Source organism: Lutra lutra, chromosome 5, assembly GCF_902655055.1.
Source record: "Lutra lutra chromosome 5, mLutLut1.2, whole genome shotgun sequence".
NCBI classification, from domain to species: domain Eukaryota; kingdom Metazoa; phylum Chordata; class Mammalia; order Carnivora; family Mustelidae; genus Lutra; species Lutra lutra.
Window position 1 is genome coordinate 52,145 of NC_062282.1, and position 27,228 is coordinate 79,372.

Sequence of the window (27,228 nt, forward strand, 5' to 3'; positions counted from 1 at the left end):
CCGTTTCTAGGTAGGTGTAGAAGTGTGTGAGAATTTTCCTCCTGCTAAAACCAACCAGAAAAATCCTACATAAAAGAAAAGTTATCCTTTCCTTTAAAGCCATCTGACAGCTGTTGATACACAAAGACCTAACTAAATCGTGGAGAGACAATGACTTCCTAAGCTCTGCACGAGAACGCCCAGGGCCAGTTACCGAGACCACAGGGAGAGCAAAGGAAGAGCAGCCGTAACGGGGAAGGACCATCCGTGCTCAGACGGGAAGAAACCGAATGTAAGACATCTCAGGGCTAGTCTCACATTTAGGTCCTCAGCACATCTGGAATTTATGTTCGTGTATGATGAAAGGCAATGGTCCATTTTCCGTTTTGTCCCATTGATCTATGTGTCTGCTTTGGTGCCAGTACCACACTGTTTTGATTATGACAGCTTTGTAATAGAGCTTGAAGTCTGGAACTGCATTACCTGTGCTTTATTTTTCTTTCTCAAGGTTGCTCTGGCTATTCGGGGTCTTTTGTGGTTCCACACACACTTTAGGAGTGTTCCAGCCCCGTGAAAGATGCTGCTGGTGTTTTGGTAGGGACGGCATTGAATGCGTAGATCCCTTTGGGTAGTGTGGACAAATACTTGTTCCTCCAAACCATGAGCATGGGATGTCTCCATCTCTTGGTGTCATCTTCTATTTCTCTCGTCAGTGTTCTGTAGTTCTCACGGTACAGGTCTTCACCTCTTTGGTTAAGTTCATCCCTAGATATTGTTTTTGGTGCAATTGTAAATAGAATTGTTTTCTTAACTTTCTGCTGCTTCATCATTAGTGCATATAAATGCAACAGATTTCTGTCCATTGATTTCATATCCTGCACCCTTACTGAATTCATTTATCGGTTCCAGTCATCTTTCGGTGGAGTCTTTCAGGTTTTCTATATATAGTGTCATGTCGTCTGCAGGTAGTGGAAGTTTTATTTCTACCTCATGGATTTGGATGTCTTTTATTACTTTTCGTTGTCTGACTGCTGTGGCCAGGACTTCCAGTGCTATGTTGAATTACAGCGGTGAGACTGGATTTTCCCTGTCTTGTTCTGACTTTAGGGGGAAAGCTCCCAATCTGTCACCAGTAATGTTAGCTGTGTTCCCTCTACACCTACTCCATGGAGGGTTTTATCATGAACGGATGCTGTACTTACTCCGATGCTTCCTCTGCATCTACTAAAACGTTTGTCTGGTCTTATCCTTGGTCTTGCTGATACAGTGTAGCATGTTGGCTGATTTGCAAATATTGAACCACCCTTGCAACCAGGAATAGGTCCCACTAGATCATGGTGAAAGGTGTTTTTTAATGTATTGTTGGATTTGGTTTGCTCGTGTTTTCTTGAGGATTTTTACATCCGATATCCAAGATATTGGCCTGTAGTTCTCTTTCTGTTGTTGTGTCTTTATCTGGTTTGGGAATCAGCGTAATGCTGGCCTCACAGAATGAATTTGGGAATTTTCCTTCCTCTTCTATACTTGGGACTAATTTGAGAACAATAGGTATTAACTCTTCTTTAAGTGTTTGGTAGAATTTGCCTGTGAAGCTGTCTGGCCCTAACCCTAAATGTGAGACCTGAAACCATGAAAATCCTAGAAAAGGGCACAGGCAGTAATCTCTCTAACATAGGTTATAGCAACATTTTTCTAGGAATGTCTCCTAAGTCAAGGGAAATAAAAGCAAATAAACTATTGGGACTTCATCAAAATAAAAAGCTATCTGCACAGGGAAGCAAACAACCGACAAAACGAAAAGGGAACCTGCTGATGGGAGAGGGCGTTTAGGAGTCATATCTATTAGGAGCTTAATAGCCCAAATATTACTATATACAGAAGTTATACAATGCTGCACCCCAAACAAACAAATCTGATTAAAATAGGCAGAATTCATAAACAGACATTTCTCCAAAGACATGCAGACAGACAACAGACACATGAAAAGATATTCAGCGTCACTCAGCATCAGAGAAATACAAATCAAAACCACAGTGAGACACCGCCTCACACCAGTCAGAATGGCGAAAGTCAGCAACACAAGAACCCGTATTGGCGAGGATGTGGAGAAAGGGGAGCCTCCTGCACTGTTGGTGGGAATGCAAGCTGGTGCAGCCACTCTGGAAAACAGTGTGGAGGGTCCTCAGAAAGCTGAAGATAGAGCTGCCCTACGACCCAGTAATCGATGGCTCGTATTTATCCAAAGAACATGAAAACATTAATTCAGAGACACACATACACCCCTATGTTTATCGCATTATTTATAATAGCCAAACTATGGAAGCAGCCCAAGGGTCCACTGATAGAAGAATGGATAAAGAAGATGTAGAGTACACGCACACGCGCGCGCACACGCTGGGATATCACTCAGCCGTAAAACAAAATGAAATCTTGCCATTTCCAACAACATCAGTGGAGCTAGACAGTATCATGCTGAGCAAAATCAGTCCGAGAAAGACAAATACCATATGATCTCACTCACGTGTGGAAGTTAAGAAGCAAAACAAATGAGCAAAGAAGAAAAAAAGAGAGACCAACTAAGAAACAGATTCCTAACTATGGAGAATGCGCTCACGGCTTCCAGAAAGGAGACGGTGGGAGCATGAGTGAGGCAGCAATGGGATCAAGGATGAGCGCTTGTGACGGGCACCGGCGCTGTAGGTACTAAACTGTAACCCTGAAGCTAGTATCACGCTGTATGTTAACTAACTGGAATGAAAATAAAATTTTTTAAAATATGACAACAGAAACACAAAGTATGGAAGGAAGTAAATTGAACTATACCACTATAGGTTCTTACATTGTTTTTAAGTAACAAGGTGTAACTTGAATAGTATTGTGATGAGCTAGAGACACATGTGGTAATCTTGACAGCGACTACTGAAAACAATAAAAAATCAGCAGAGGAGAGAAATGGATCCAAAACATAGAAGAGAGAATAAAAGGAGAACGAAGGAACGGACGGGCAAATAGAGATTACATGCAAAGGTGACAGATTTAATCCAACCATATTTGTAATTATAGTAAATGTAGTTAAATGAACTAAATTTCCAACTGAAAGGCCGATATTGTCAGACTCAAAAAAAAAGGCAAGACCACCTAAATGCTGGTTATAAGGAATGCTCTGTGAATATAAAGACATGCAAAGGGTGACAGGAAAAGATATTCCATTACACATGGGAAAGTTAGGTGGTGGTCTTACTGTCAGACAAGTCAGCCCAGAGTCTACTGGAGACACTCTCTCTCCCTCTCCCTCTGCCCCTCCCCTTGCTCATGCACATGTGCTCTCTAAATCAATCAATCGATCAATCAATCAATAAAATCTTTCTTTAAAAAAAGTAGGATGCCTGGTCATTTAAGCCTCTGGTTCTTCGTTTTACCTCAAGTCATGATCTCAAGGTTGTGAGGTCAGGCACCCCCCTTAGCCCAGTCTGCTTGTCCCCTTTACCTCCCTGTGCTCACGCATGTGCGCACTCTCTTTCTCTCTCTCATAAATACATAAACTCTTTCAAAAATAAACTAAAAATAATTTGTCGTAGCTTCCAAAGGAGTAAGATACCTAGGAATAAATTTAAACAAAGACATGAAAGACTTGCATCCAGACAACTGCAGAATGTTGCTGAAGGAAAATACAGGAAGGGCTGAGACATTGAAAGACCCTGCGTTCATGGGCTGGAGGGTTCAACACTGTTAGGGTGACAGTAGCACCCAAAGTGATGTGCAGATTCAATGCCATCTCTCTCAAGGTCACAGCAATGTCTTTTGCAGAAATAGAAAACTCTATCCTAAAATTCCTGCGGAATCTCAAGAGAGTCCAAGTAGCCAGTGGGACACAGTAGGGAGCCCAGAAATATATCATTACGTATAGGGTCACATGATGTCTGTGTGGGCGCAGGATCTACTTGCTACGGACTGAACGTTTGTGTCCCCCACGAAACGTGTCTGGTGAAACCTTGCTTCCGCTGCGATGGCGTTACCAAGTGGGGCCTTTGGGAAGTGACTCAGTCAACCCCATTCGTGCCTTGTCCAGAGAGCACCCTTGCTCCTTCTGCCACGTGTGAGGACACGGCAAGACCTGGTCATCTTTGAACCAGGAAGCTGGCCCTGACCAGACAACACACCTGCCAACCCTTGATCCTGGACTCCCAGGCTCCAGGAGAGTGAGAAAGAAATTTCTGTGTTTTCAAAGTTACCCCATCTATGGTATTTTTGTCACAGCAGCTTGAACAGCCTGAGACACCCAGTTGGTGTTCCCGGGCCCGTGTCAAGATGCCGAGAACAAGAACCTCCTGCTACTTGCTTCCTGTGTCAGGAGGATTTGCACCTTGACCCGGCCTGTCTGCACAGCGAAGCCAAGTGGGACAAGGGAGAGAAACAGAGCGCCAGTGACAGCGTTGAGGCCCCTACTTGGACCAGGTCTGAAGCTTCTCTCCTCCAGGCTTCCCAGCAACCAGAGACAAATTCATCTTACAACCCAGAGGGCCATGATCCATCCGTGCACCGTCCCATCCTCCACGTTCACTCATCCCGGGGCCCGCCCTCCCCGTTCCAGTTCCCTTGCACCTGGCTGAAGTCCTGCTACCTCTCACAGGCCAGGATAGCCACCGCTCTGCTCTCCAGCTCCTGCCCCTGACCGAGCCTGCGCAGAATCTCTGTCCTCTGCGACCCCGCAGTAGTCGGCGCTCACCACTCATCAGCCTACACTGGGACTGTCGGGGTGTCTATGCTCAGCAGTCCTGGACAGAGGTAAAGACCACAGGCTCTGGGGGAGGAACGATGCAGGGTCTCAAGCTCTATGAGACCCAGACCAGCCATCGCTCTGATGCTTGATTTTGTTCGTCTGTGGAGGAGGTAGTAACAGTACCTACCTGCAGCAGACACGTATCGGCAGGCAGCTTATGGTCACTCCGGCCTGCGCCTCTTGCTGCCTCCCACAGCAGAGACATCCACCTTCCCAGCATGCCCTGTAACCGGGGGCGATCACTGGCTCCCTTATTGCCAGTGACAGATAAAAAGATGTCTGCTGGGGGTGAGATGCTTATGAAAACATGTTCCTCTCGAAAGGAAGCACACATGAAGCCACTTTTCCCTGCTCGGGTACGGAAACTTGCTAGTGAGGCTAAGGCAGCCACCCCTGTGCCATGACCCTGTACAGTGACCAGCACCGGGATGAAACACGAGTACACAGCGGCTCTGAAACGAGAGCACCTGGTTCTTGAAGGGGTCGCTGAGCCTCTGCTCTGGCCGTGGGACTTGTCTCCTTCCCGTTTTGCTGGGGGAGAGTTCGTCCTCTCCATCGCCGAGAGTCACCAGGCATCTTGTGACCTGAGGCCCAGAGGATCTCATGGGGTCAGGGTTCGATGCCATGATGCGTGCAGAGTGCTGGTTGAAGACGGTCACGTTGTCCCAGTCAGCTGCTCAAGGCCATGGCACGGCATCTGCGTCCCACGGCGGGGACTGACGGTGCCAGCAGCAGACACTGGGCACCCTGCCACCTGATGCAACCACTGCTGGTGGGGCTGCAGCTCCATTTTGGAGTTGCAGCCGGCCGGCAGGCAAGGAGCAGAGCCGAGTGGCCCGGCGGCACCACCCCGGCCTCAAGGCTTCTCCCAGCCATGCCCTGTGGGATCTGGACGGAAGAGAGGCCGGGGTAGGGGGTGCCAGAGCTACACAGCCCTCCCACACTCTCCACGCTGAGTCCACGCAGAACCTCCAGGAAGGGGGCCCCTGCTAGTGACCGTTGGCCTTGGACCCTCTGCTTCCAGAACTTTCTGTCATGAAGCTCGTTCCTGGGCCCCTGCACACCTTTAGACCACAGCTCACGTTGAACTTCTCTCCACAGTGGCCCTTGGGATTCTCGTCGCTGCTAGACCCAGGGAGGGACGATTCCAAGATCTTCGTGTCCAGGATGGGGCAGGCTCTGCTCACACAGCAAGGACACTGGCCACACCTGTGTGCCCAAGGGGGCCTCCCAGGTGCCCCACATGGCCACACCCTTCAACTTCTGTGGCCTCAGATCCTGCAGAAGTATCTGACCCCCAGGTGGGGCTCCAGTCCCAACGATGGGCTTGGTGTTTTAATTAGAGCAAAACTGCGGGGGAGGGGGGGTATGTGTCTAACAACGATCTGTGTGAAGAGTTTCTCACAGCACAGGAAATGCTGTTACCGTAATGCACTGTCGTACGTTTGTGATGCGCTTGCAACCATTAGATATACACGGGAAAATAATGACACGAAACACACATAAATGTCACCAACACTGACCTCTGGGGGTTGATGTTGGGATTGTTACTTTCTTCTGAACCCTCCAGGTTTGCAATACACGGGTATTATTTTGCAGTTTGAAAATTGGAATTTTTAGTTAAGTACGGCCTCAGGTGCCTGTCAAGTAACGAGCTGCGTCTGTGCCGGATCCTGCCCCCCGCCCCCCGCCGTGGGCTCCCAGAAGGCTGGACGGTGGCCCCCTTCCTACAGCCCAGGGTGCGCGGGGCAGGAACCCCGGTAACGAGGCCTTGGCTCTTGGGGACATACAGTTATTCATGGTATGGTTTCCAACTCCAGATGGATGACAACACTGTTTTCTAAACCTCGACTCTGAGGCAAACTAATATAAAATAAATGCAAGAGGCAACCTTTGGTAAGATTTTAAACACTTAAGTTGTAAGGAAAGAAAAGATATCTCAGAATTCAAGAAATTCAACTGTGTAAAACGTAAGCTTCTACAGAAAGGAAAGGAACATGACTACAAAACAAGTAAATGCACAACACAGGCAAACTTTTGCTAATGGTGAGGACAAAAAATTATTGTTTTGTTAAATTTTTTTTAAAAACCTCACAACACGAAAAAGGCAAAAACAAGGCCACAGTCCATAAAAGGAACAAAAATACATACAGAAGCTTTACGGAAAAGAAACACATCAAAATGCAAATTAAAACAACAGTATCCACAGTCTCATTTAAAATGAGACTCCTCAGTGGAGAGCCGCAAGCCAAGGAGCCCTGGTGACGCCGTCACATGGACTCGTCGCCGCTGGCAGCTGGTCTCTGGGCGGCAGAGTGGTCAACACTGCCGAGAAGCCGGAGAGACATTAGTGATCTTTCATCCTTACCCTAAGCCCAGAAATGTTTTCTAAAACAATAATTTAAAGGAAAAAGAGATGGTATCAGGGAAACATTGCTGCATTTAATGTTTAGGGTAGAAAGAGCTAGAAGCACGGTAGATCCCCAACCGCGGAGGACAGGCAAGCCCCAGCAGGACCGCGACGGTGAGGGCGGTTCGCGGGGCCATGTGTGCGTCGTGACCGCGGGTTAGAGGAGTGTGTCGTGCATGCACAAGGGAAAGGGAAGCCACGGAGCTTGAGATGGATCAGAATGAGGCTACTTTTTTCATCTCCTCTATTATAATAACAATAGCTGGTTTGTGCAAGAAGAGTGCTGGAGCGCGGAGATGCAAGCTCTGTGGCGACTGAGTTGGTGCGGGAGAAGGCGGTCCCAGTTGGGACCTGTAGGTGCGGCTCCCGACACGTCAGCGGTCTCACGCCTTGTTCCCCAGACTGCTGGACATTCTCACGCCCCTGTCAGACACTGCCTGTGTCTGCCTTAGCCTTAGTCCTGCAGCCTGAACCTTTTCCACAGCCGGTTCTTTTCAGAGATGCGCTTCACAGCCGCCCCACACGATCCACAGCCGAGCTGCGAAGTTCCTGGGCCCCGTCGCACTAGGTGAAGGACCCCATCGCATTGGGCGGGAGCCTATAGCCAATATTGTTGGTGTCCACACGGGTCCCACCATCCTCTCGTGGTGCCCCCTGACCCTGTGATTCCAGAAGCAGCCCTCCTCCTGGGGGCCTGCCTGTGGTTGCCTGGGAAAGCCGGAAGGGCCGTGGAGATTAGACTGAGGCTGGTGTGGAGAGAGTGCAAGGCCCAGCCCCTCCCCCGGGTTGGGACAGCTCCCAGGAGAGACTCTCACCAGAGCCCCCAGCTGCCTGTGCTGGGACCTCCTGGACGGTCCCCCCATGGCTTTCTCTCTCCTGTCCCGCAGCCCACGTCCCCCCTGCCTCCCACAGGGAGCTCCCACAGAGGTCTAACCTCCTTCCCTCTCTCGTCCCAGGCCAGGTACACAGGCCACATCTTCCTGCACGAAGGCTGGCCGCTGTGCGTCCGTGAGAAGGTGGTGGTGCAGCTCGCATCCCTCCGCGGAGTCAGGCTCAGGCCTGGGGACTTCTACCTGCAGGTCACGTCAGGGCGGAAGCAGTCAGCCAGACTGGTTTTAAAATGCCTCTCCCAGCTTGGACGGGGCTCAGAGGAAGTCACTGTCCCAGAGGCCATGTACAGCTGCGTCTTCACGGGAGAGTTCCTGGAATGGCTGAACGGGGAGCGGACCAGTGTCCCCTTACAAAACTGCTTGCTGACCTCAGGCTCTGCCGTCTTCCGCACCCCATGGAGCAGTGTCACAGACCCCATCTTTGTACCTACATTCAGAACTGCCCTGCCGCACTGCAGCTGTCCGGGCCTGAGTGGCCGCCCCCACAAAGCACCTCCACGGCTCTGGCCCCGGTGTCAGCGGTGGCCAACACCCGTCCCTGGGAGGCCACCCCTTCCAGTAGCACCGCAGCCCTGCCCCACTGCCAAAGGCATCCTGGCGGTGACCAGCCCAGCTTCCAACCTTCTCCAGGAAGAGCTGGGTGGGAAGGCCCTCGGAGGCCCGTTTGGGAGCTCCAACGGAGGCCTTGTAGGGGTTGGGCCCTCAGAGCTGGGCCCACGAGAAGGACCAAGAGGGAGCCTGGACGCCACAGACAAAAGGGACAGCCCCCAGTCCCTCACTGTCTGTGAGGACATGGGTAGCCCAAGCTCCAGAAGGCAGTTGCCCAGGGACCCAGCCAGCGTGGAGAGCAAACGTTGGTTCAGGACGTCCTACATGGAGGCGCTGCGGAACCCCATGCCCCTGGGCTCCAGTTCTGAAGAGTCCCTTGGAGATGAGGCCTGCAGCTCCCAGACCATGGGGGCCAGGACAACAGCCAGTCCAGCCCCAAAGGAAACGCCCAGCCCATGGGGAGACTCCATGGGGATCCCAAGTCAGGAAAATGTCCAGGAGCCACAAGGACCACCCTTCCCAGGAGGTCTCAGTCCTGGGACAGGTCCCTCAGGAGCCGGCGAGATGACACCCGGCGGTCCTCCCACCACTCAGTCGCCTGCAGGCTGGGAGGTCTCTCAGGAGGACAAGCTGAGGGGACCAGAAGCGCACGCTCCTGCCGCTCACCCCACACCGGGGCCCAGAGTCCAGGTAATGTCCAGCCCCCGGCCCTTCCCACTCCTCCCCACCCCTGCCCCCGCACCCCTCCCCCACTGTGTCCCCTCCTGCCTTCTTCCTTGCCATACTGTACCTCTCCTCCGGTCAGTTGACCTGGGAGAAGCCTGTGACCCCATCCACATCGACTGTTGGAAAGGGCGTTCACACGTGCTCCGTGTCTGCAGCTGCCACAGCAAATTCCACAGACCGGGTGACTTCAGATATCTTTCCCATTGGTTCTGGGCCAGCAGTATGAAATCAAGGCCCTGCAGGGCTGTTCTCCCTTCAGAGGCTCTAGGGAAGGGTCCTTCCAGCCGCAGGGCTCCCCCCACCCAAACGTCTTCGGTCCACGTCTCTGTCCACCGAGACTTCCCCTCCTTTCTCTCACGAGGACACCCAGCTTTGGGTTCAGCATCCGCCATCCACTTCATCATGCACACCTGCAAAGACCCTTTTCCAAGTAAGGTGATGCTCATAGGTTCTGGGCAGACCCGGCTTTTTGGGGTCACCGCTCCCCCTGCCACGTTCCATGGCCGCTCCTTTTCTCTGGGTACGTGGATGCTTGTGGTCACCAACACCGGCTCCAAATTGCACAGACCCCGGCGGCCCGCACAGCCTGCCGGACAGTCCCCTTCCTGCTGGAGGTGTCTCCCGTGTCGCTCTGGAGGAAGAACACAGTTGTTTCCAGAAGTGTGGCATCGAGAATGGAAAGGGAGGAACGACCACATATTTCCTAGGTCAGATAGTTCCCATTTTTGACCACAGCAATGTTCTGTGAAGAACGAAAGCAGGGACTTCGGAGGCGGTAAAGAACAGGCCTCAGAGGGTGGGTGAGCCTTGCACCCGGCACGGGGCGGGAGGTGGGCGGCATCCGGCCTGCCGGCCTGGGCCAGCGGGGCACTCGCTCTCGCTCACAGCCCTGGGTGGGCCTGCTGCTCCCGACATGAGGGTGCCGGCCCCCGCCTAAAATTCTGACGGGATCCGTACGGCGCAGAGCACACAGAAACTCACCACAGAAAGTTGTGGTGAAGCTGCTGGCTTGGGGTTAGCACTTCTAAGAACATTCACCCCTGCAGTTGAAGGCAAAGCGATGACCCCTGAACATTGTTTCAAGGCCAAAGCTTTCCTGTTTGCACTGGGGAGAAAACGCCAGTTGACACGTGAGTTTTCCACTCACGTCTGTAGCTGGTGTCAGCGAGGAGACAGCCTGTGTCTTCACTGTGAGCCGCACTCGGAAACGGAGTCGAGTACGAGTCTCTGTAGGGAGAAGCGCCCGCCGTGCAGGCACTGTCCGTGGACATGCAGGCTCTGTGTCCCCGGACAGGGCAGCAGCATGGGACGCGCGGTCGGAAGGCGCCCAAGGTACCTGGCGTCAGGAGGCGGTGGGTTTCACTCGTACAAACCAGTGCCACCGTGGGGAAGCCAGGTTTGGCCTGCTGGCTCCCTGTGTGTCACGGAGTGCCCCTGCAGGTGCCAGTCTTGTCGTCTGAGACGTGGCATTCTCAAGTAGTCATTTCTCTGGGGGCCTGATGGGCTGTGCCTCAGCTCCAGACGCTCCACATGAGTGAGCCCTGCAGGCTGGTGGGAGCGAAGTCTTATCTCCCTCCCCTGGCGTGGGGAGTTCTCCTCCTGGGAGCTTCCATTCTTCCCCCACCGGCCCCTCCTGGCCCCTCCTGCGGATTTCCCGGAGCCATGGAAGAAGGGGGATCCTGTGGATAAGAGGACCGTGCTTCCACCCCTGAGTAGCTGGGCGGCAGCCCCAGAGGCCTGGGCAGATTGGTCACCCAGTGGGTAGCCAGGGGCTTGTGGATACAGACCTTCCCCTCCATCCTTGCTGCCCGGACACACACTTGTCCCTGGAGTGCAGTCTGTGGCGTGGCCCTAGAACTCCTGTCTTCATCAACATAGGAAAATGCCTGGGCTGGAGCATCCTGCCGAAGCCACGGCTGAGCAGGCAACCATTAGTATCCTCACTCCTCTGCAGCACAGACGTTGTTCCTCTGTTCCTGCTGCTGCTGCTGTTCCCTCTGGTTCTCCCCTGTTCCTGCTGCTCCTGCTGCTCCCTCTGGTTCTCCCCTGTTCCTGCTGCTCCTGCTGCTCCCTCTGGTTCTCCCCTGTTCCTGCTGCTCCTGCTCTTCCCTCTGGTTCTCCCCTGTTCCTGCTGCTCCTGCTGTTCCCTCTGGTTCTCCCCTGTTCCTGCTGCTTCTTTCCTGCTCCGACTCGCTTCCCGCTATTCCGATTTGCTCCAGCTCCTGAGGCTTTGCTTTGTCTCTTCTTTGACATAAAATCGATGTAATTTCAAAACACTAAATGTGACATTTCAGTTTATTTCAAGAATATCATCTTCATTCATCCAGTGGCGACTGAACAGCTGTTTCTCGATGAGCCACAGGAGGGCACTGCTGTTCTCCCCGGCCACGTTAAAGCTGTAGCCCGAGGGACCTCAGAGCGCTCCTGTCCTCTCCCAGGGGTCTGCGAGCTGAATTCAGGAAGAGCCCCATGAATCACCTCCCCAGCTAGGAAGCCGTCTAGTAAGAAAAGTCCACATGAATGTGTTGTTTGCTCCCTCATCCAAGTGAGGAAGCTTGAGGTCGGTGCAGAATTAAAACTGTAGAACACTTGGGCACCTCAAAATTTTACCAGTGGTGCTGATGTATTCTAGAAACTACATGAGCATACATGAACATATTCATTCTCAAGGATACTGTGCGGCATAACCAATCAGCTGGTGAAGGGACAGACAAAATGTGGTCCCCTACACTGTGGGGTGAGACCTACGAAAGGAATGATACTCACCCCAGAGACGTCAGGGGTGAACCTCAAAGGCAGTTGTGCTGAGAGAAAGAAATCAGACACGAGAGACGCCGGTACTGTCTGCTTCCGTTTGTATGAATGGTCCAGGACAGAAAGAGCACAGGTGGTCACCAGTGTGGGCGGGGTCCTTCTGGATGGATAGAAATGTTCTAAAACTGACCTGCGGTAGTAGTTGCACCACTTGGTAAAGTTGCTAAAATCCTCTTAATTATATACTTGAAACGAGTGAGTTTAATTATACGTAAAATATACGTAATAAAGTTGCTTTACTTTATTTTTTAAATTATTTTTGGGGGGCACCTGGGTGGCTCCAGTTGGTTAAGCAACTGCCTTTGGCTCAGGTCATAATCCTGGAGTCCCAGGATCAAGTCCCACATCGGGCTCCCTGCTCATCGGGAAGTCTGCTTCTCCCTCTGACCTCTCCACTCTCATGCTCTCTCTCACTCTCGTTCTCTCTCTCTCAAATAAACAAATAAAATCTATTTAAAAATTATTTTTTTTAAAGCAGGCTCCACGCCGGTGTGGGGCCCAAGGTGGGACTTGAACTCATGACCCTGAGATCAAGACCTGAGTTGAGATCAAGAGTCAGATTCTTAACTGACTGAGCCACCCAGACACCCCAAAGTTGTTTTTAAAATAGATATATAGATATAGATAGATTATATCTATATACGGAATGCTGGGGGCTTTTCTAGCTTTTCCAGCTAGAATGAGAAAACTCTTAACAGAGTTGAAAGACCTTAGGACTATAAGTTCAGGAAGAGGCTGAGGGGCAGGAAAGCAAAGCCGGATGGGTTCAGGGTACCCACAGGGTCTCAGGTGCCCTCCAGTTCTGGGCAAGACCATCTCTCCTCTCACTAGGGTGACGCAGGCCCTGGGCACTGCAAGGCTGGGGTTGAATCCGCTCGTTCTTTGTGCCGTGTGGCTCATCCCCCATGAGGTGCAGCGTGGAAACACGGCTGAGCGGCAAGACCACAAGCCTGGGCATCTGCTGTCTCCTCCAAGCTGGTGCACAAACATGAGCCCTCCTCTTCAGGGTGGCGCAGGAGATCCAGGTCCCCCCATCCTGGGTGAGGGCAACACAACCCCAACTGCGGCCTGCCCTCAGGGTGGTCTCAGCCCCTATGGATATATTTTGTGACACTCTGGGAAATCTGTGTGAGAAAATAAATTAGGATGACATTATTCAGTATAAAAATTTTCTCCCTGAAGTGTTTTTACGTAGTGAGCAGTCTTGGTGCCACTGGAATGTTCCATTTTTATGTATTCATTCTTGCCTGACTGCCCAGGAATGCGCCTGTCCTACAGGTGTGACACTGGTGTTTTCCACCAGAGGTGGGACAAGTTCTCATGGGACCCAGTATTTTCACACACGATTTCCTCCTTGTGTTTGTGGCAAGCTGAGTAGCTGCCTTCAAATCAGAGAAACCCTTCGTCTTCGACTAGGTCTCGCTGGTGCCGACGCAGACAGCAGCCCCTACCGTGGGCCCGATCCAGGCTGGGTTCCAGATGTGCCTGAGCCACTGTGCACCGAGGGAGGAGGACAGCCACCCACCATGGGAGACGTGTCCAACCAGATGCCCAGGCAGGTGCTGGAGGTCAGCCGGGAGCTCCTGCAGTCGGGGCTCCTCACCCTCCCCGGTGAGCACGGCCACCCTACGCTGGCGGGAGTGACAAGGGGCCTGAGGCACCTACTAGACAGCAGACGTGTGTTTCTCCAGTTCGGGAAACTGGACGTCCAAGATCAAGGGGGCAGCACAGTCGGGTTCTAGCAAGGGCTCCTCCTCCTGGTTCACATTTGACACCTTTTTACTGTGTCCTCACATGGTGGAAGAAGTGAGGGGGGCCTTCTGGGGTCTTTTCTTAAGAGGCATGGGTCCCGTTCACGGGGCTCCACCCTCGTAACGTAAGCACCTCCCAAGGGCCCAGCTCCTCGTATGACTACACTGCGGGGTAGGGTTCAACGTAAGGATTTGGGGGAAACACAAATATTCAGGCCATAGCAATGCACAGTAGCCCTTTGAGGAGAACACAGCTGTCACCTGCCCAGGTGAGTGCCAGGCCCTCTCTCCTGGCAGATCTCACATCTAAGACCATACCTCAGCAGTCTGCAGACCCTAGCTCAGTACTTCTGAAGCTTGAAGCCATGCACATCCCCATGGGGGCTGCCCCTTTATGACGCCCTCTGTTTCTACAGGGACCCGAGACCACCAAGGGAGGGCTGTGGTGCAGGTCTGCACGAGGGGCCGGCTCTGGTCCAGCAGACACGTCTCCAGCGCCGAGCTGACCCGCCTGCTGCTGTACTTCCATGGCATCCCCAGGTGGGACTGAGCCAGATTCCCACCTTTCAGACCTTTGGGGTAACCCTGTGCGAGCTCATGTCCTCACGCGAGGGTCTCTGTCTGCAACCTTGGGGGCCCCCGTGGCCCGGTCAGCAAGCTCCCACCTGCCTATCAGGCTCCTGCTATCTTTTCCAGGGCCGTCGGCTGCCCTGCATGCCTTCCTCTCCCCCTGCTCACCTTGACCTCTCCCCACTGAATCGAGGTCACACACACTCAAGCCTTGAGGTTCGTGTGGCTCTGCATTGGTTAGCACTTGCTGTAAGCATTACGTTTGTACACCTTTTATGCTCCGCCTCGCTCTGGATAAGACCTAACTGATACAAACAGAATATTTAGAATAAGTGGGTCAAGAAATCACACAAGTGATAGTACCTGGTTCCCAGAAGCAGCAAAGACTGATTGATGCTAAGTGACTCTTACATTTAGCTAGGCGATGCCGCGGGCGAGGAAGAGCACATGCCAGCCCCTTAAGAGGGGCCTGTCCTCCCTGACGTGGGATTCCAGGAAGCCATACCACCTGGCTCGTGCCTGACAACGTGTGGAACAGGTGTGCACCAGAGCACGGGCTCGGATCCCCTCGTGGGCCAAGGACAGAGAAAGGAGAGCAGGAGTTGAGGGCAGCTGAAGTGAGTTCTTTCATACTACTTATGCCGCCCGATGCAGGCGTGCTTGCGACGGCCCTCGTGGCCACCAGACCAAGAGTCCCGAGATGCTGGATGGAGACAGCCCTTAGCGGAGGGAGCATTGCCAGCCGCTGAGCTCGGTTCCAGAGTCACACAGCCTGGCTCAGATCCCAGCTGTACCCTTCCTGGCGGGTAGCTGGTGCTCCCCCGTCAGCCCGCGTCCTCCCCAGAACCAGAGATGGTAGCAGCTGTCCCAAAGCTGTGTCAGAGGGATCGGAGATAGTCTGCGTAAAGCCCAAAGACTGACGTCCAGAGCGCCATCCTCATGGTGCAGCCCATGGTGCCCTCTCAGCGACACAAAGAGCTCACGTGGGAATATGTTTGTGACGCCTCATCTCACGTGACCTCGTGCTACCTATGGCACGTGAACTTGCTGCTGGGATTTCTTCCAAAATAGCGTAGGCAGATTCCATGTGGGAACAATTAGGGAGGAAAAGAAAGTGTGCTCCCTGACACCCCTCTCCCAGAGCAAGGTTCCCAGTTATCTGAGGGCCCTCGTTTCACTGCCTTGGGTGAGCCTGGGGTTTCAAACTTACCTTTCAGCACAGACTTCAAAATATAAAGAAATACCCTGAAAAAAAATACAGATTCATCCTTGCCTCAGCTTATAAGCCTCAAGTAAACGCCAAAGCTCTAAGATAATGGCGTTTTCTGTTTACCAACCGCTTCCTTTCACGGGAGGCTCTAGAATGACCTCAGGGGAGACGTGCAGAGCAGCCCTGATGGACAGGACAGCAGCTTTCTGTAGTTTGTAGAGTTCACATCCTTCTGCCTGCTCGGCCTGGCCGGCCTGCCGGGCTGAGTGCTGTCCTCTGCACCCCACAGCCAAGCACCAATAGTGGAGTTGATCTGTGGGGTTGGAGACCAAGACTTGACCCGGATCTGGAGCCCTCTGCCTTTCCCACAGGAAATTCAGCCCGCCGCCCACCCCGCCCAGAGCAGGAGTCTGGCCAGCCCTCAGGCACTTGGGCACCTCACAGAGGAGCCTCCTGGTCAGCTGCTCATTTCCCCCCGAAACACGGGGGTTTGTTAGTGCCCTGATTGACCGTGGCACCTCATGGGATGGGACAGCTGCCTTCAGCTGCCAGAATGAAGTCCCCCAGGTGTCGGCATTAATTATGAGGGAGCGTGCCCAGCCATGTCTGGTCGCCGGTGACGCCCACTGCGTCACAGGGAACCGTGTGCTCCTGGGAGCCTGCCCGGTACACGGGCTGCCATCAGACTCTCAGATACTCGGAATCTTAAAGTCAGAGTGGGTCTTGGCTGTTATCCGTCCGTCCACCCAGCACTTACAGGAAAGAACAGGCTGTGGCTCCTGCCCTCCAGGGGACACACCTGGAAATCCAAGTTGTTGGATCTCCCAGCATAAGACAAGCCCACAATGCTGGGAGGGGCTGCAGCCGCGGCCAGGGGTGGGGCCTCCCGGGTGTGCTCTGTGTCCTGAGGGACACGCGTGATTGCAGACAAGACAGGAAGAACATTCTGCGCAGGAGGAGGAGCACACACAGAGCCGCAGCCGATCATTTCCCGAGGCAGGAGGCAAGAGGGAAGGGGCCAACCAGGTGGGGGGGCCCGGGCTTGAAGACCACGCAGACCTCCGGTGGTGAAGCCAAGGTGACCCAGGGACACGGCGTGGGATTCTTGCAGAAATGCGGGCCTGGGCCGTCTAGGGCAGATATGACCATGGCCAGGGGCCCCAGTGGAGCCCGGGGAGGCCAGCCAGCTCCATCCCCCACAGGCGACAGGTGGAGAGAAGCAAATTTGGTCTGGGGGGTCATGCTGGGGCATCTCCTCCCGTCTCATCCTATGCTAGCTGAACTCCAGGTCCTGGGCTCCCCCTTCACCCGCCCAGAGGGGTCCACTGTCTCTGAACTTGGGAAGCAGCCCTCACGGAGGGGTGGGCTCGTTCACTCCGCAGCCTTCCCCTTCAGCAAAGCTACCAAGTGGATGGGGCCGGTGGAGGAGGACATGCGGGTCTGGAGCCACCGGGGGTAACGTCCCAAGCTGAACCAGCCAGGGTGGCCATGAGACCACAGGGGAGCAGTGGAAGGAGAGACCAGGACTGGAAGTTAGAAGAGGGAGGTCACGGGGGAGGGGGGTGAGGAGGGACACAGGACCCTCGGAGGAAGTCGCAAATCGTGCCCAGCTCCTGACAGCACCGCCCAGGCCTGCTCCCGGCCACATGGGTCACAGAGCGGCCTCCGTGGCAGGGAGACGTGGGCGCACAGCTGGCCAGTTGAGGGAGGGGGGAGTGGGGACTTTTCCCAGCCTCGCCTTTTCTGTGTCTGGCTTTGACATCAGAACAGTGGCGTCCTCGCTGTCCTTACGACACCAGCTTCCCCAAGACGAACCCCCCTTCTGGAGCAGCCCTGAACGGTCACCCCCGACACTGAACACTCCTGGACCTGGGGGCACACCCACCCTTCTGGTCAGGATAGGGCTTTGGTCTGGCCTGCGGCTCCGTTCGCTTTGTGCGAGCGGGCCAGAGCGCGTGTGCCTGTCTGTTCAAGCCCAGCTCCCACGCACACGGCCAAGGTGGCACACCAGTCCCTCCGGGAAGGTGGGACTGGACACGCCACCTCGCTCCAGCCGATCGCTACAGTTAGAATGGAAGCTTACGATCATGATCACAGTGGGGACAGAGCTGGTATGCAGAGGTGTCACAAGAACCTGGTAGTTTTCTCCCCTTTAGAGGATGTTCTGCTCTCCCACACCAGCTCCGGACATGTGGGGAGCCGAATGACGGGTCTGGGGCCGCAGTCCTGAGACCCACGGCCACGTGTGGTTCTGGTCCACTCCATCAGATTAGGGTCCCTGTGGTGCTCCAGCCCAAACAAGCAGCCCAGCCCAGGACAGCTCCAGGGCCTCCGCTTGCGATGGGGCCTCGAGGGAGGGACAGCAGCCAGCTCCCCTTGTCTGGAGCGGCCACCAGACACGACTGCCCCCAGCATGACCCCAGCTGCCCTGTCCACACCTGGTACGCAGCTCGGTGCCTCGGGAAGCAGCAGACTGATGTGTGTCAGGGACGGGGGAGCCAAGGGCATCTGGGCGAGGGTGCGTCTCACCTGGAGATGACGACCCCACATCATGGAAGAGATTTACCTGCAGTGGCTAACACTGACCGTCTCTCCCCCCAGGAAGGAGGTGCGGGAGCTGGGGCTGGTCGTCGTGGTGGACGCTCGTGAGGGTCCAGCTGCCCCTGCTCTCTTCCAGGCTCTGGCTGTGCTGCAGGTGAGTCCGGGTGACTCCTGTCCTCAGGGCACCGAGCATCTCGGGGCTCCCTCATGACCCAGGAGCAGCTGAGCGCAGCCGTGCCGGGACTCACCCCCAGTGTGACTCTTGGGGTGAGCTGAGGGTCCCGAGCATGGCCGTGGAAGGTAGCAGAGGAAGAGCTGGGCCCTGCACCCATCCACCGTGCCTCCCCTCCACAGCAGTCCTTATCTGGTGCCTGACGAAATCAGCATGCAGCGGTTCACGCTGCGCCTCCTCAAACAGGGATGGAGCTGTGCATGCCGTGGGGAGGAGGGCCTGTGCCGTGGGGCAGGTATGGACCTGCCCCCCTCTGGGGTGAGGTCCAGGGAGGGTGTGGCAGGTTTGCGTCACCCTGGGAAGACCTGACCTGGATCTGGGGACGTGAGTAAAACCAAGAGGGAAGTGGGAGTCCCTGGAACAGGGAGGGAGGCACCACCGGGGATGCTCCAGGGACCCAGGGCCAGGTGGGCGCCCGAGAGGGTTTTCGCTCCCTCAGACATGTGTACACAGGGGCCTTCATAGGCCAAGCGCTGTGCTGGAGTCCAAGCTCCCCCTTCCCCCTCAGTGAACGCCTGTTCCCTCTGTTGGGTCTCTGCTAAAGGTGTCGGCATCCCATCACGGCTTCATCCAGGTTCCTATGTGTAGGGATGCCACGTGGAGGTTCTATCGGGAAGGACTCTGTGGTGCCAGGTCGAGGCCCATCCAGATGGAAGTGCGGGTCAATACACCAGAGAGCGGCATGTGGGGAAAGGAGAGAAGAGCCCCGGCAGGCAGGCCGTGCACAGGGCAGGGGCTGGGGGGGGGCAGGTGGAGGTGGGGGCGCGGGGGGCGGGACGGGCTGGCAGGAGCAGGCATCCCGGTCAGGGCACCTGGCAGGGGGGCAGCTCCTGTCGGACGCAGAGGCGAAGGGGCGGACTCCGAGGAGGAGGGACCGACCCAGCGGTGCCGTCGCGGCCCTCGGAGCGGACCTCCGTGCGGAAGTCTGCGTTTCAGAGGCAGAACCAGGCTCTCAGCGGGAGGAAAGCCCGAGGTTAGCGCCTCTAACACGGCACGACAGGTTTGACCTGCCGAAACTCAGTTTCCACAGAACACCTGGAAGGTGCATAAACCCCTTAGTGCTCCTCCCCTGCTCTCAACCGGCCGCTGGGCTGGACATCGGTCATCCGGTTTGATGTTCATATCTGCGTGGGCTTTGACGCCTGCTGAGATTCTGGTTTCTCTTAACCACGTGCAGTTTCATAGAGCAGCAAAGACAGAAGTTACCGGAAGCCTTCTGGGAAAGACGGCTTTTCAGATGATTCTGAAGGACGCTCTGCTCCAAGGGGGAAGGGCTGCGTGGGCGATGGCAGGGCTCCTCAGAGTCCTGTGACTGCGGAGGAAGGTCTCCATCTGGAGCCTGGTCACAGCGTCCATAGGGGACAGAGGAGAAGGGCCGTTAGGGTCTCAGACGCACACTCTTGGGAGCAGATGTTTGATCCGGCCACCGCACACCGGTCGGCTCGGCACCCTCGAAATAGCAGCTTGTGGAAACACGGAGAAAAAGAGCTTGTTTCTGCCTTCGAAGCTAAACTAAATTGTTGCTGTTGCTGAAGTGGTTTTGAAGCTTGCCACCAGACTTGTGACCAGATTCTGGAAACATTCCACCTGCCTTACGTGCCTGCTGGGAGCAGCGTGTGGGCCAATCAGCCGGGCTTGAGCATCCCAGCTCCAGACCCTCCGGGCCGCGCCCCACGGACCCTGCCCAGGAGCAGCCCCTCCTCGGCCTCCCCCCGGCCTCCCCGCTGCTCTGCTCTCCTCGCTCCTTCCGCCTTCAGCCCCCCGGTGCCGGCTGGCGGTGGGCAGACTCCCTGCACTCCCTCCTCCCCAGACCCTTTGCCAGCCCCGGATGGCGCTCCTGCCAGTCCCCGTGGCCACTGTGACCATTGCCGCCCTGGACAAGTTTCAGATGACGGGGGGACAGCCGGGAATGCAAGTGACTCGCTGCTGGGCCCAGGACGAGGTGCTCCTGGGTTAGCAGGTGGCGCTGGTGCCTCGGGCTCCGCGGGCTCTCACTGGGCCCCTCGGTCTGTGGTCTGCGCTGCATGGCCGGGGTACGGGGAGGCCACGGAGGCCGGGCTGGGGCTGCTCTCCTGGTGCGGGGCTCGAGGACCACGGCAGACACCCAGGCAGACGCACGACAATGTCCCGCATGGGGCTGGTGTGGAGGTCCGGGTCACCACCACCACCCCCCGACAAGCGCCCCATGTGGCCCTGGCCTCGTGCGAGGTCACGTGGGGGCCAGGAAGAAAGCTGAGCCTGCAGCTGCCTGTGGGCTCCTCACCGTGCCGTGCTGTGTGTGTCGTGTGCGGGACCAAGAGCAAACAGGTCACAGACCCAGGGCACTGAGGCCACGTCTGCGGCTTTGCAGGAATCCAGGAGCCAGAGGACTGGGGTGGCCTTGACTTCTTGGGATCATAAAACTGAAAATAAGTGTCCAGCCTCAAAGAGCGGACACCTGACGCCTCCCTGTTGATGCACATGCTTAGCAGCCACTCATGCCAGTGTGTACGAGACCCCGGCCCACCGCACGCGTGGGCCCCCCGAGCCCTGCGGCTCGCCACGAGAACCAACTACCTTTGTCCTGGGTGAGAACACCCAGCCCGTCTGTTTCTTCGGGCTTCCCTTAAGTCCTGTGCCGCTCGGGTCCCCAGCGGCTGGAATGAGCCGTGAGTAGGACGGTCCCCCTCTGCCCACACTTCTCCCAGAGCAGAAGCTGGAGAGGCGTCTGCTGCATCTTTAAGTTTCTGTTGCAAGTGGATCTTCGAAGGAACGCCAGGAAATCCACTCTTCTCCCTCCTCCGCGTGCGACGTTCAGACTGCCCTGAGGTCGGGGGGCCCCTCCTTCAGGTGGTGGCCTCCCACCACCCCGGCTGTGGCTCAGGCAATACAGGAGCTGTAACCCAAGCCAGGTGACTGGAGATAAGCCGAATTTAAGGGTCATGCTTCCATTTTCAGTTTTATTTCTGAGGAATATACAGAAGTAGTGAAATTTTTCTATACAGGGCAAAAAGTAGAGTCTCCTAACTGCCTCCAGTGACGATACTTCAAATTTATTAAATCATTAAAGTTCTAATACATAAGATTTCCATCTTGAAAAGGAAATGATGGTTTTTTTCATTTCATGGTGGAAGAAAATGCTAAGAATTACTTATCCCTACCCCGCCCACAGCACGTAACTTCTACACGCTGATACGGACACTCGTCCTAAGGCACAGACTGTGTTCTCACCTGTCTGAAAATTCACACCCGTCTTCTCCACGGTAGCAACAAGTCCTAACCGTACAAATCACTCAAGTAGGGATGTATGAGAAGTACGAGACACTTCACAAAACCGTGTAGTCTTAATTCATAATAACTGAAGAGTTGACCTAAACTGAGTGAGAGAAATAGAAAATGACTCAAATAAAAAAGCAGGAATGTTTTTTTCTATGGTTTTCTACGGCTTTTACTCATCGACTGAATGTTTATGACTCATGAAATGAATGTTTATGGAATGTCATTCACAAGAAGCCACATAACAAAAATGTGAATAGATTAGATTAATACAAATTAAGTACTCGTTATTTTGGAGGCCTATCCAGTCAAATAGGGGATCGATATTGGGGGTTACCAAAAGTCTAAAGTCTGTTTATCCCTACAAGAAACTTAAAAATTAAAGCTTTAGAAAATACGAGTGAAGAAGCAAGCACTATGAAAATAAAATAATTTTATTGTTGAGTGATCTGACCTCAGTGTAATCTAGCAAACAGAAGTCAAGGAGGTTTGTTTAAAGTTAAAAAACATGTCCAAACAAAACAAAACAAAACAGGGTTGGAACCCCAGGACGGAACACATGCCTCATTCCATGCACAAAAATCACGAGTGGGTCCCAGACCCATGTGCACAACTAAGAACCACCAGAAGGAAACAGGAGAAGGTCTTCAGGACCTTCGTCTGGCCAAGATGCCTCAGCTGTGACAGCAGCACCGTGACCCATAAAGAAAACTATGATACGGTAGACTTCATCAAAATTTTGAAAACTTTTCTTCAAAAGACACTGTCACTAAAATGAAAATACAAGCCAGGAGTTGGGATCAACGTATGCAAAACACAGATCTGATAAAGAACTTGTGTCTGAAGTATACAAAATCCCAGAACTCGGCAGCAAGGTTAACAACCCAGTGAAATACGGCCAAGAGTTGAACACACTTGACCCAAGAAGATATACGAACAGCAGAGAAGCACGTAAACGTATGTTCAACACCAGTAATCACTGGAGAAACACAACTTGTAACCAAAATGAGGTAACACAGCAGACTTGCCAGCAGCGAGGGCTCGGTATTGCTCGTGGAAATGCAAATGGCGCAACCACTCCAGTTTCTTCAGAAGTTAGAACACACTTGCCACGAGACCCCGCAATCCTACCGCTAGATGTTTACCCAGGAGAAATGAAAACTTACCTTCACATGCAGTTTATAGGGGCTTTGTCTACAGTTGCCACAAACTGGAGACAAGCCAGACGTCCTCTAGCTAGCGAGTGGTGGGGGAGCTGTAACACCTGCGGGCCGGGGACTTCTTCTGTAGAAAGGAACGGACCAGGAGCCCCCACGGCTCGGCCGAGTGGCAGGTGCTCTGTGCTAAGTGAAAGCAGCCAGTGCTGCGTGAGGCCGTGTGTATGATATCTGAACAAGGCAAATTTACGGATGCAGGAAACAGATCAGTAACTGCCAGAGGCCAGGGGGCTTGCCAGAGGAGCTTCGGGAAATTGGGGGCTGCTAAACCGCTGTATATGTCTTGACCGTGATGGTGGTTCCATGACTGTAAGTTCTGTCAAAATTAAGAGAACTCTATATTTGAGGGGGTGCATTTTATTATCTATAAATTATAACCAACAAACTTGATCACTAAAAATTTATAAGGTCAAATAATGTCCATTTAGAGCAAAGGCAGTTACGTTTTATACCTTCTAGGTACTTGGGGAAAATATCAAAGCAGAAGTAGCAGCCATCAAGTTAGACAATTTCATGACATCAGTTAAATGTTACAAAGCTAATCGGTATTTCTTTCTTATTTCAGAGCACGTCTCCTCCCGTAATTCATAGTATTGTGCTGTTGGTGAATAAAGCATCGGGGTTTAGGCCTGACAAGGATGGAACAACTCAGGTAGCGGCTTTAGACCCTCAGGATTAGATATGACTCTGGGTGATACATAAACTTAAGTGTTAGGACACGTAGATGAGATAAAACATACTAAAAACTTTATGTGAACTCGGGCTGCATCCGTATAAGTAAGAGCCTGAAAACCCATCACTGGTCCCTTCAGTTTCTGCAGGGCCCTAAAGAGTGTGAAAACAGAAAACTTGTAAAAATCTGATTTTTCTTCTCCACCTCATTTGTTCTCTCTCCTCTTCTTTCTCTTTTATCTAAAAACGATTTTGCCTTCATTCTTAAAGATTTCTTTGCTGGATACAGAATTCTGGCTTGCAGAAGGCCTTTGTTTGTTTTCCCAGCCCTTTAAAGGTGTCTTCTGTCGTCTTCTGGTCTCCACAGTTTCTGATGGAAAGTTTGTTGTAATTCACATAATTGTTCATCTGTAGAAAATGTGTCATTTTCCTTTGGTTACTTCCAAGATTTTCTCTTTCTTTTCACCAAATTGAAAGGAATGTGACTAGGCATGGTTTTCTTTATCTTTATCCTCTTAGGTTGGGCTGAACTTGAATGTTTAAATTTATGTCTATCACCAAATTCAGGAAGTTTTCATTTATTATTTCTTGAAATTTTTTATTCTGCCTCATTCTCTCCCCTTGTTCTAGGATTTTGATTACACACACTGATGTTGCCCCGTAGGTCTTTTTTCGTTCTTCACTCTTCATTGCACTTTTACTTTTTGGAATTTCAAGAAGTGATAATCTAGATGTTTTCTTTCTCTTTCTTTCTTTCAAAAGCAACTTTACTGAGACATAGTTAATATCCCATACAAATCATTTATCAAACCGTGTCAATGATTTTTAGTATATGCATGGAATTATGCAACTCTTCCCACAATCTAATTTTATCTATTTTTAGTTTTTCCCAGTGCTCATCCCAAGTGCCCTAACCATCCCCCATCTGGCCCACCGTCCACCCACCTTCTGCCAGCGACCCTCAGTGTGTTCTCTGTTGCTAAGAGACTCTTATGGTTTGGGTCCCTCTCTCTGTTTCTCCCACTTGCCCTATGTGCATCTTAAATTCCAGAAATGAGTGAAATCATGTGGTATTTGTCTTTCTCGGATTTATTGTGCTCCATCCACATGATTGCAGATGGCAGGCGGCCAGATCTCATGACAAGGTCTCATGGTTTTTGGGTGTTGTACGTAAGTGATGAATCACTAAATTCTCTGACAGCTGCATAGGATTCCACTGCATGCAAGCAGCGCGCCTTCTTTTTGCGTTCTTCTGTTGATGGACACCTGGGCTCTTTCCACAGTTTGCTGTTGATAACACCACTACAAGCATCCAAGGTGTATGTATCCCTTTAATTGGGGTTTTCGTGTCCCATTGGGTAAATACCCAGTAGTGCAGCTGCTGGGTGGGAGGGCAGTTGTACTTTTAACCATCTGAGGGACCTCTGCAGAGTTCTCCAGAGAGGCTGCACTCCCACCCATGGTCCAAGAGGGCTGCCCTTTCTCCACATGCTCACCAGCATGCATCGTCTCTGGTGGTGTCGGCCGCTCTGTCAGGTGCGATGGGACCGGCGGGTCAGAGGTGATGTTGAGCATCTCTTGGCCACTGGGATGTCTACTTTGAAAAAATGTCTGTCTGTCACTTCTGCCCACTTTTCAATTGGATTTTTCTTGGGGGGAGGATGTTGAGTTTTAGAAGTTCTTTACATATTTGGATACAAACCCTTTAATCAAAGATGTTATTTGCAAATATCTTCTACTCCATAGCTGCCTTTTAGTTTTGTTGGTTGTTTCCTTCCCCGTGCAGAAGGTTTTATTTTGGTGAAGACTTGATAATTTATATTGGGTTTTGTTTCCCTTGCCTCAGGAGACAGATCTAGAAACAGGTTGTGATGGCCGATGTCAGAGAAATTATCCCCTGTGCTCTCTTCTAGGATTTTTATGGTTTCAGGTCTCACATTTAGGTCTTTGTTTTTGAGGCTAGGTTTGTGTGTGGTGAAAGAAAGCGGTCCAGTTCATTCTTCTGCATGTGGCTGTCCAGTTTTCCCAACGCTGTTTGTTGAAGAGACCGTCTTTTTTCCATTAACATTCTTTCCTGCTCTGAGGAAGATTAGTTGACCTTATAGTTGTGGGTCCATTTCTGGGTTTTCTATTCTGTTCCATTTAGCCCATGTTTCCATTTTTGTACCAGTACCATACTGTTTTGATTACTACAGCTTTGTAATATAACTTGAAGTCCAGAATTATGATGCTTACAGCTTTGTTTTTCTTTTTCAAAGTTGCTTTGGCTATTAGGGGTCTTCTGTGGTTCCATATGATGTTTTTAAAATTTTTTTCTAATTTTTTATTTTTTTATTAACCTGTAATGTATTATTAGCCCCACGGGTACAGGTCTGTGAACCGTCAGGCTTACACACTTCAAGGCACTCACCATAGCACATACCTTCCCCAATGTCCGTCACCCCACCACCCTCTCCCTACCCCCCTCCTCCCAACAACCCTCAGTTTGTTTTGTGAGATTAAGAGTCTCTTATGGTTTGTCTCCCTCCCGATCCCATCTTGTTTCATTTATTCCTTTCCTACCCCCCAAGCCCCCCACATTGCCTCTCAACTTCCTCATATCATATTCCTCATATAATAATTGTCTTTCTCTGATGGACTTATTTCACTCAGCATAATACAGTCTAGTTCCATCCATGTCATCGCAAATGGCAAGATTTCATTTTTCTTTTGATGGCTGCATAGTATTTCTATATATATATATATATATATATATATATATATATATATACCACATCTTCTTTATCCATTCATCTGTTGATGGACATCTAGGTTCTTTCCATAGTTTGGCTATTGTAGACATTGCTGCTATAAACATTCGGGTGCACATGCCCCTTCGGATCACTACGTTTGTATCTTTAGGGTAAATACCCAGTAGTGCGATTGCTGGGTCGTAGAGTAGCTCTATTTTCAACTTTTTGAGGAACCTCCATGCTGTTTTCCAGAGTGGCTGCACCAGCTTGCATTCCCACCAACAGTGTAGGAGGGTTCCCCTTTCTCTGCGTCCTCGCCAACATCTGTCATTTCCTGACTTGTTAATTTTCGCCACTCTGACTGGTGTGAGGCGGTATCTCACTGTGGTTTTGATGTGTATTTCCCTGATGCCGAGTGGCGTGGAGCACTTTTTCATGTGTCTGTTGGCCATCTGGATGTCTTCTTTGAAGAAATGTCTGTTCATGTCCTCTGCCCATTTCTTGATTGGATTATTTGTTCTTTGGGTGTTGAATTTGCTAAGTTCTTTATAGATTTTGGATACTAGCCCTTCATCTGATATGTTGTTTGCAAGTATCTTCCCCCATTCTGTCAGTTGTCTTTTGGTTTTGTTAACTGTTTCCTTTGCTGTGCAAAAGCTTTTGATCTTGATGAAGTCCCAGTAGTTCACTTTTGCACTTGCTTCCCTTGCCTTTGGTGATGTTTCTAGGAAGACGTTGCCGAGGCTGAGGTCAAAGAGGTTGCTGCCTGTGTTCTCCTCAAGGATTCCTTTCTCACATTGGTCTCCAGAGGTCCTTCATCCATTTTGAGTCTGTTTTCATATGTGGTGTCAGGAAATGGTCCAGTTTCATTTTTCTGCATGTGGCTGTCCAGTTTTCCCA

General features: G+C 52.3%; 1 protein-coding gene across 1 annotated transcript in view; it reads left to right on the top strand.

Annotated features, from left to right (window-relative positions):
• PLEKHG4B (pleckstrin homology and RhoGEF domain containing G4B) overlaps positions 1-27,228 on the top strand; it is an 81,174-nt gene that overhangs the window by 24,474 nt on the left and 29,472 nt on the right. Inside the window, 6 exon segments of the mRNA XM_047731344.1 lie at positions 8,126-9,098; positions 9,101-9,298; positions 13,565-13,759; positions 14,316-14,439; positions 18,281-18,374; positions 23,490-23,576. Coding sequence (XP_047587300.1) covers positions 8,126-9,098; positions 9,101-9,298; positions 13,565-13,759; positions 14,316-14,439; positions 18,281-18,374; positions 23,490-23,576 — 1,671 coding nt within the window.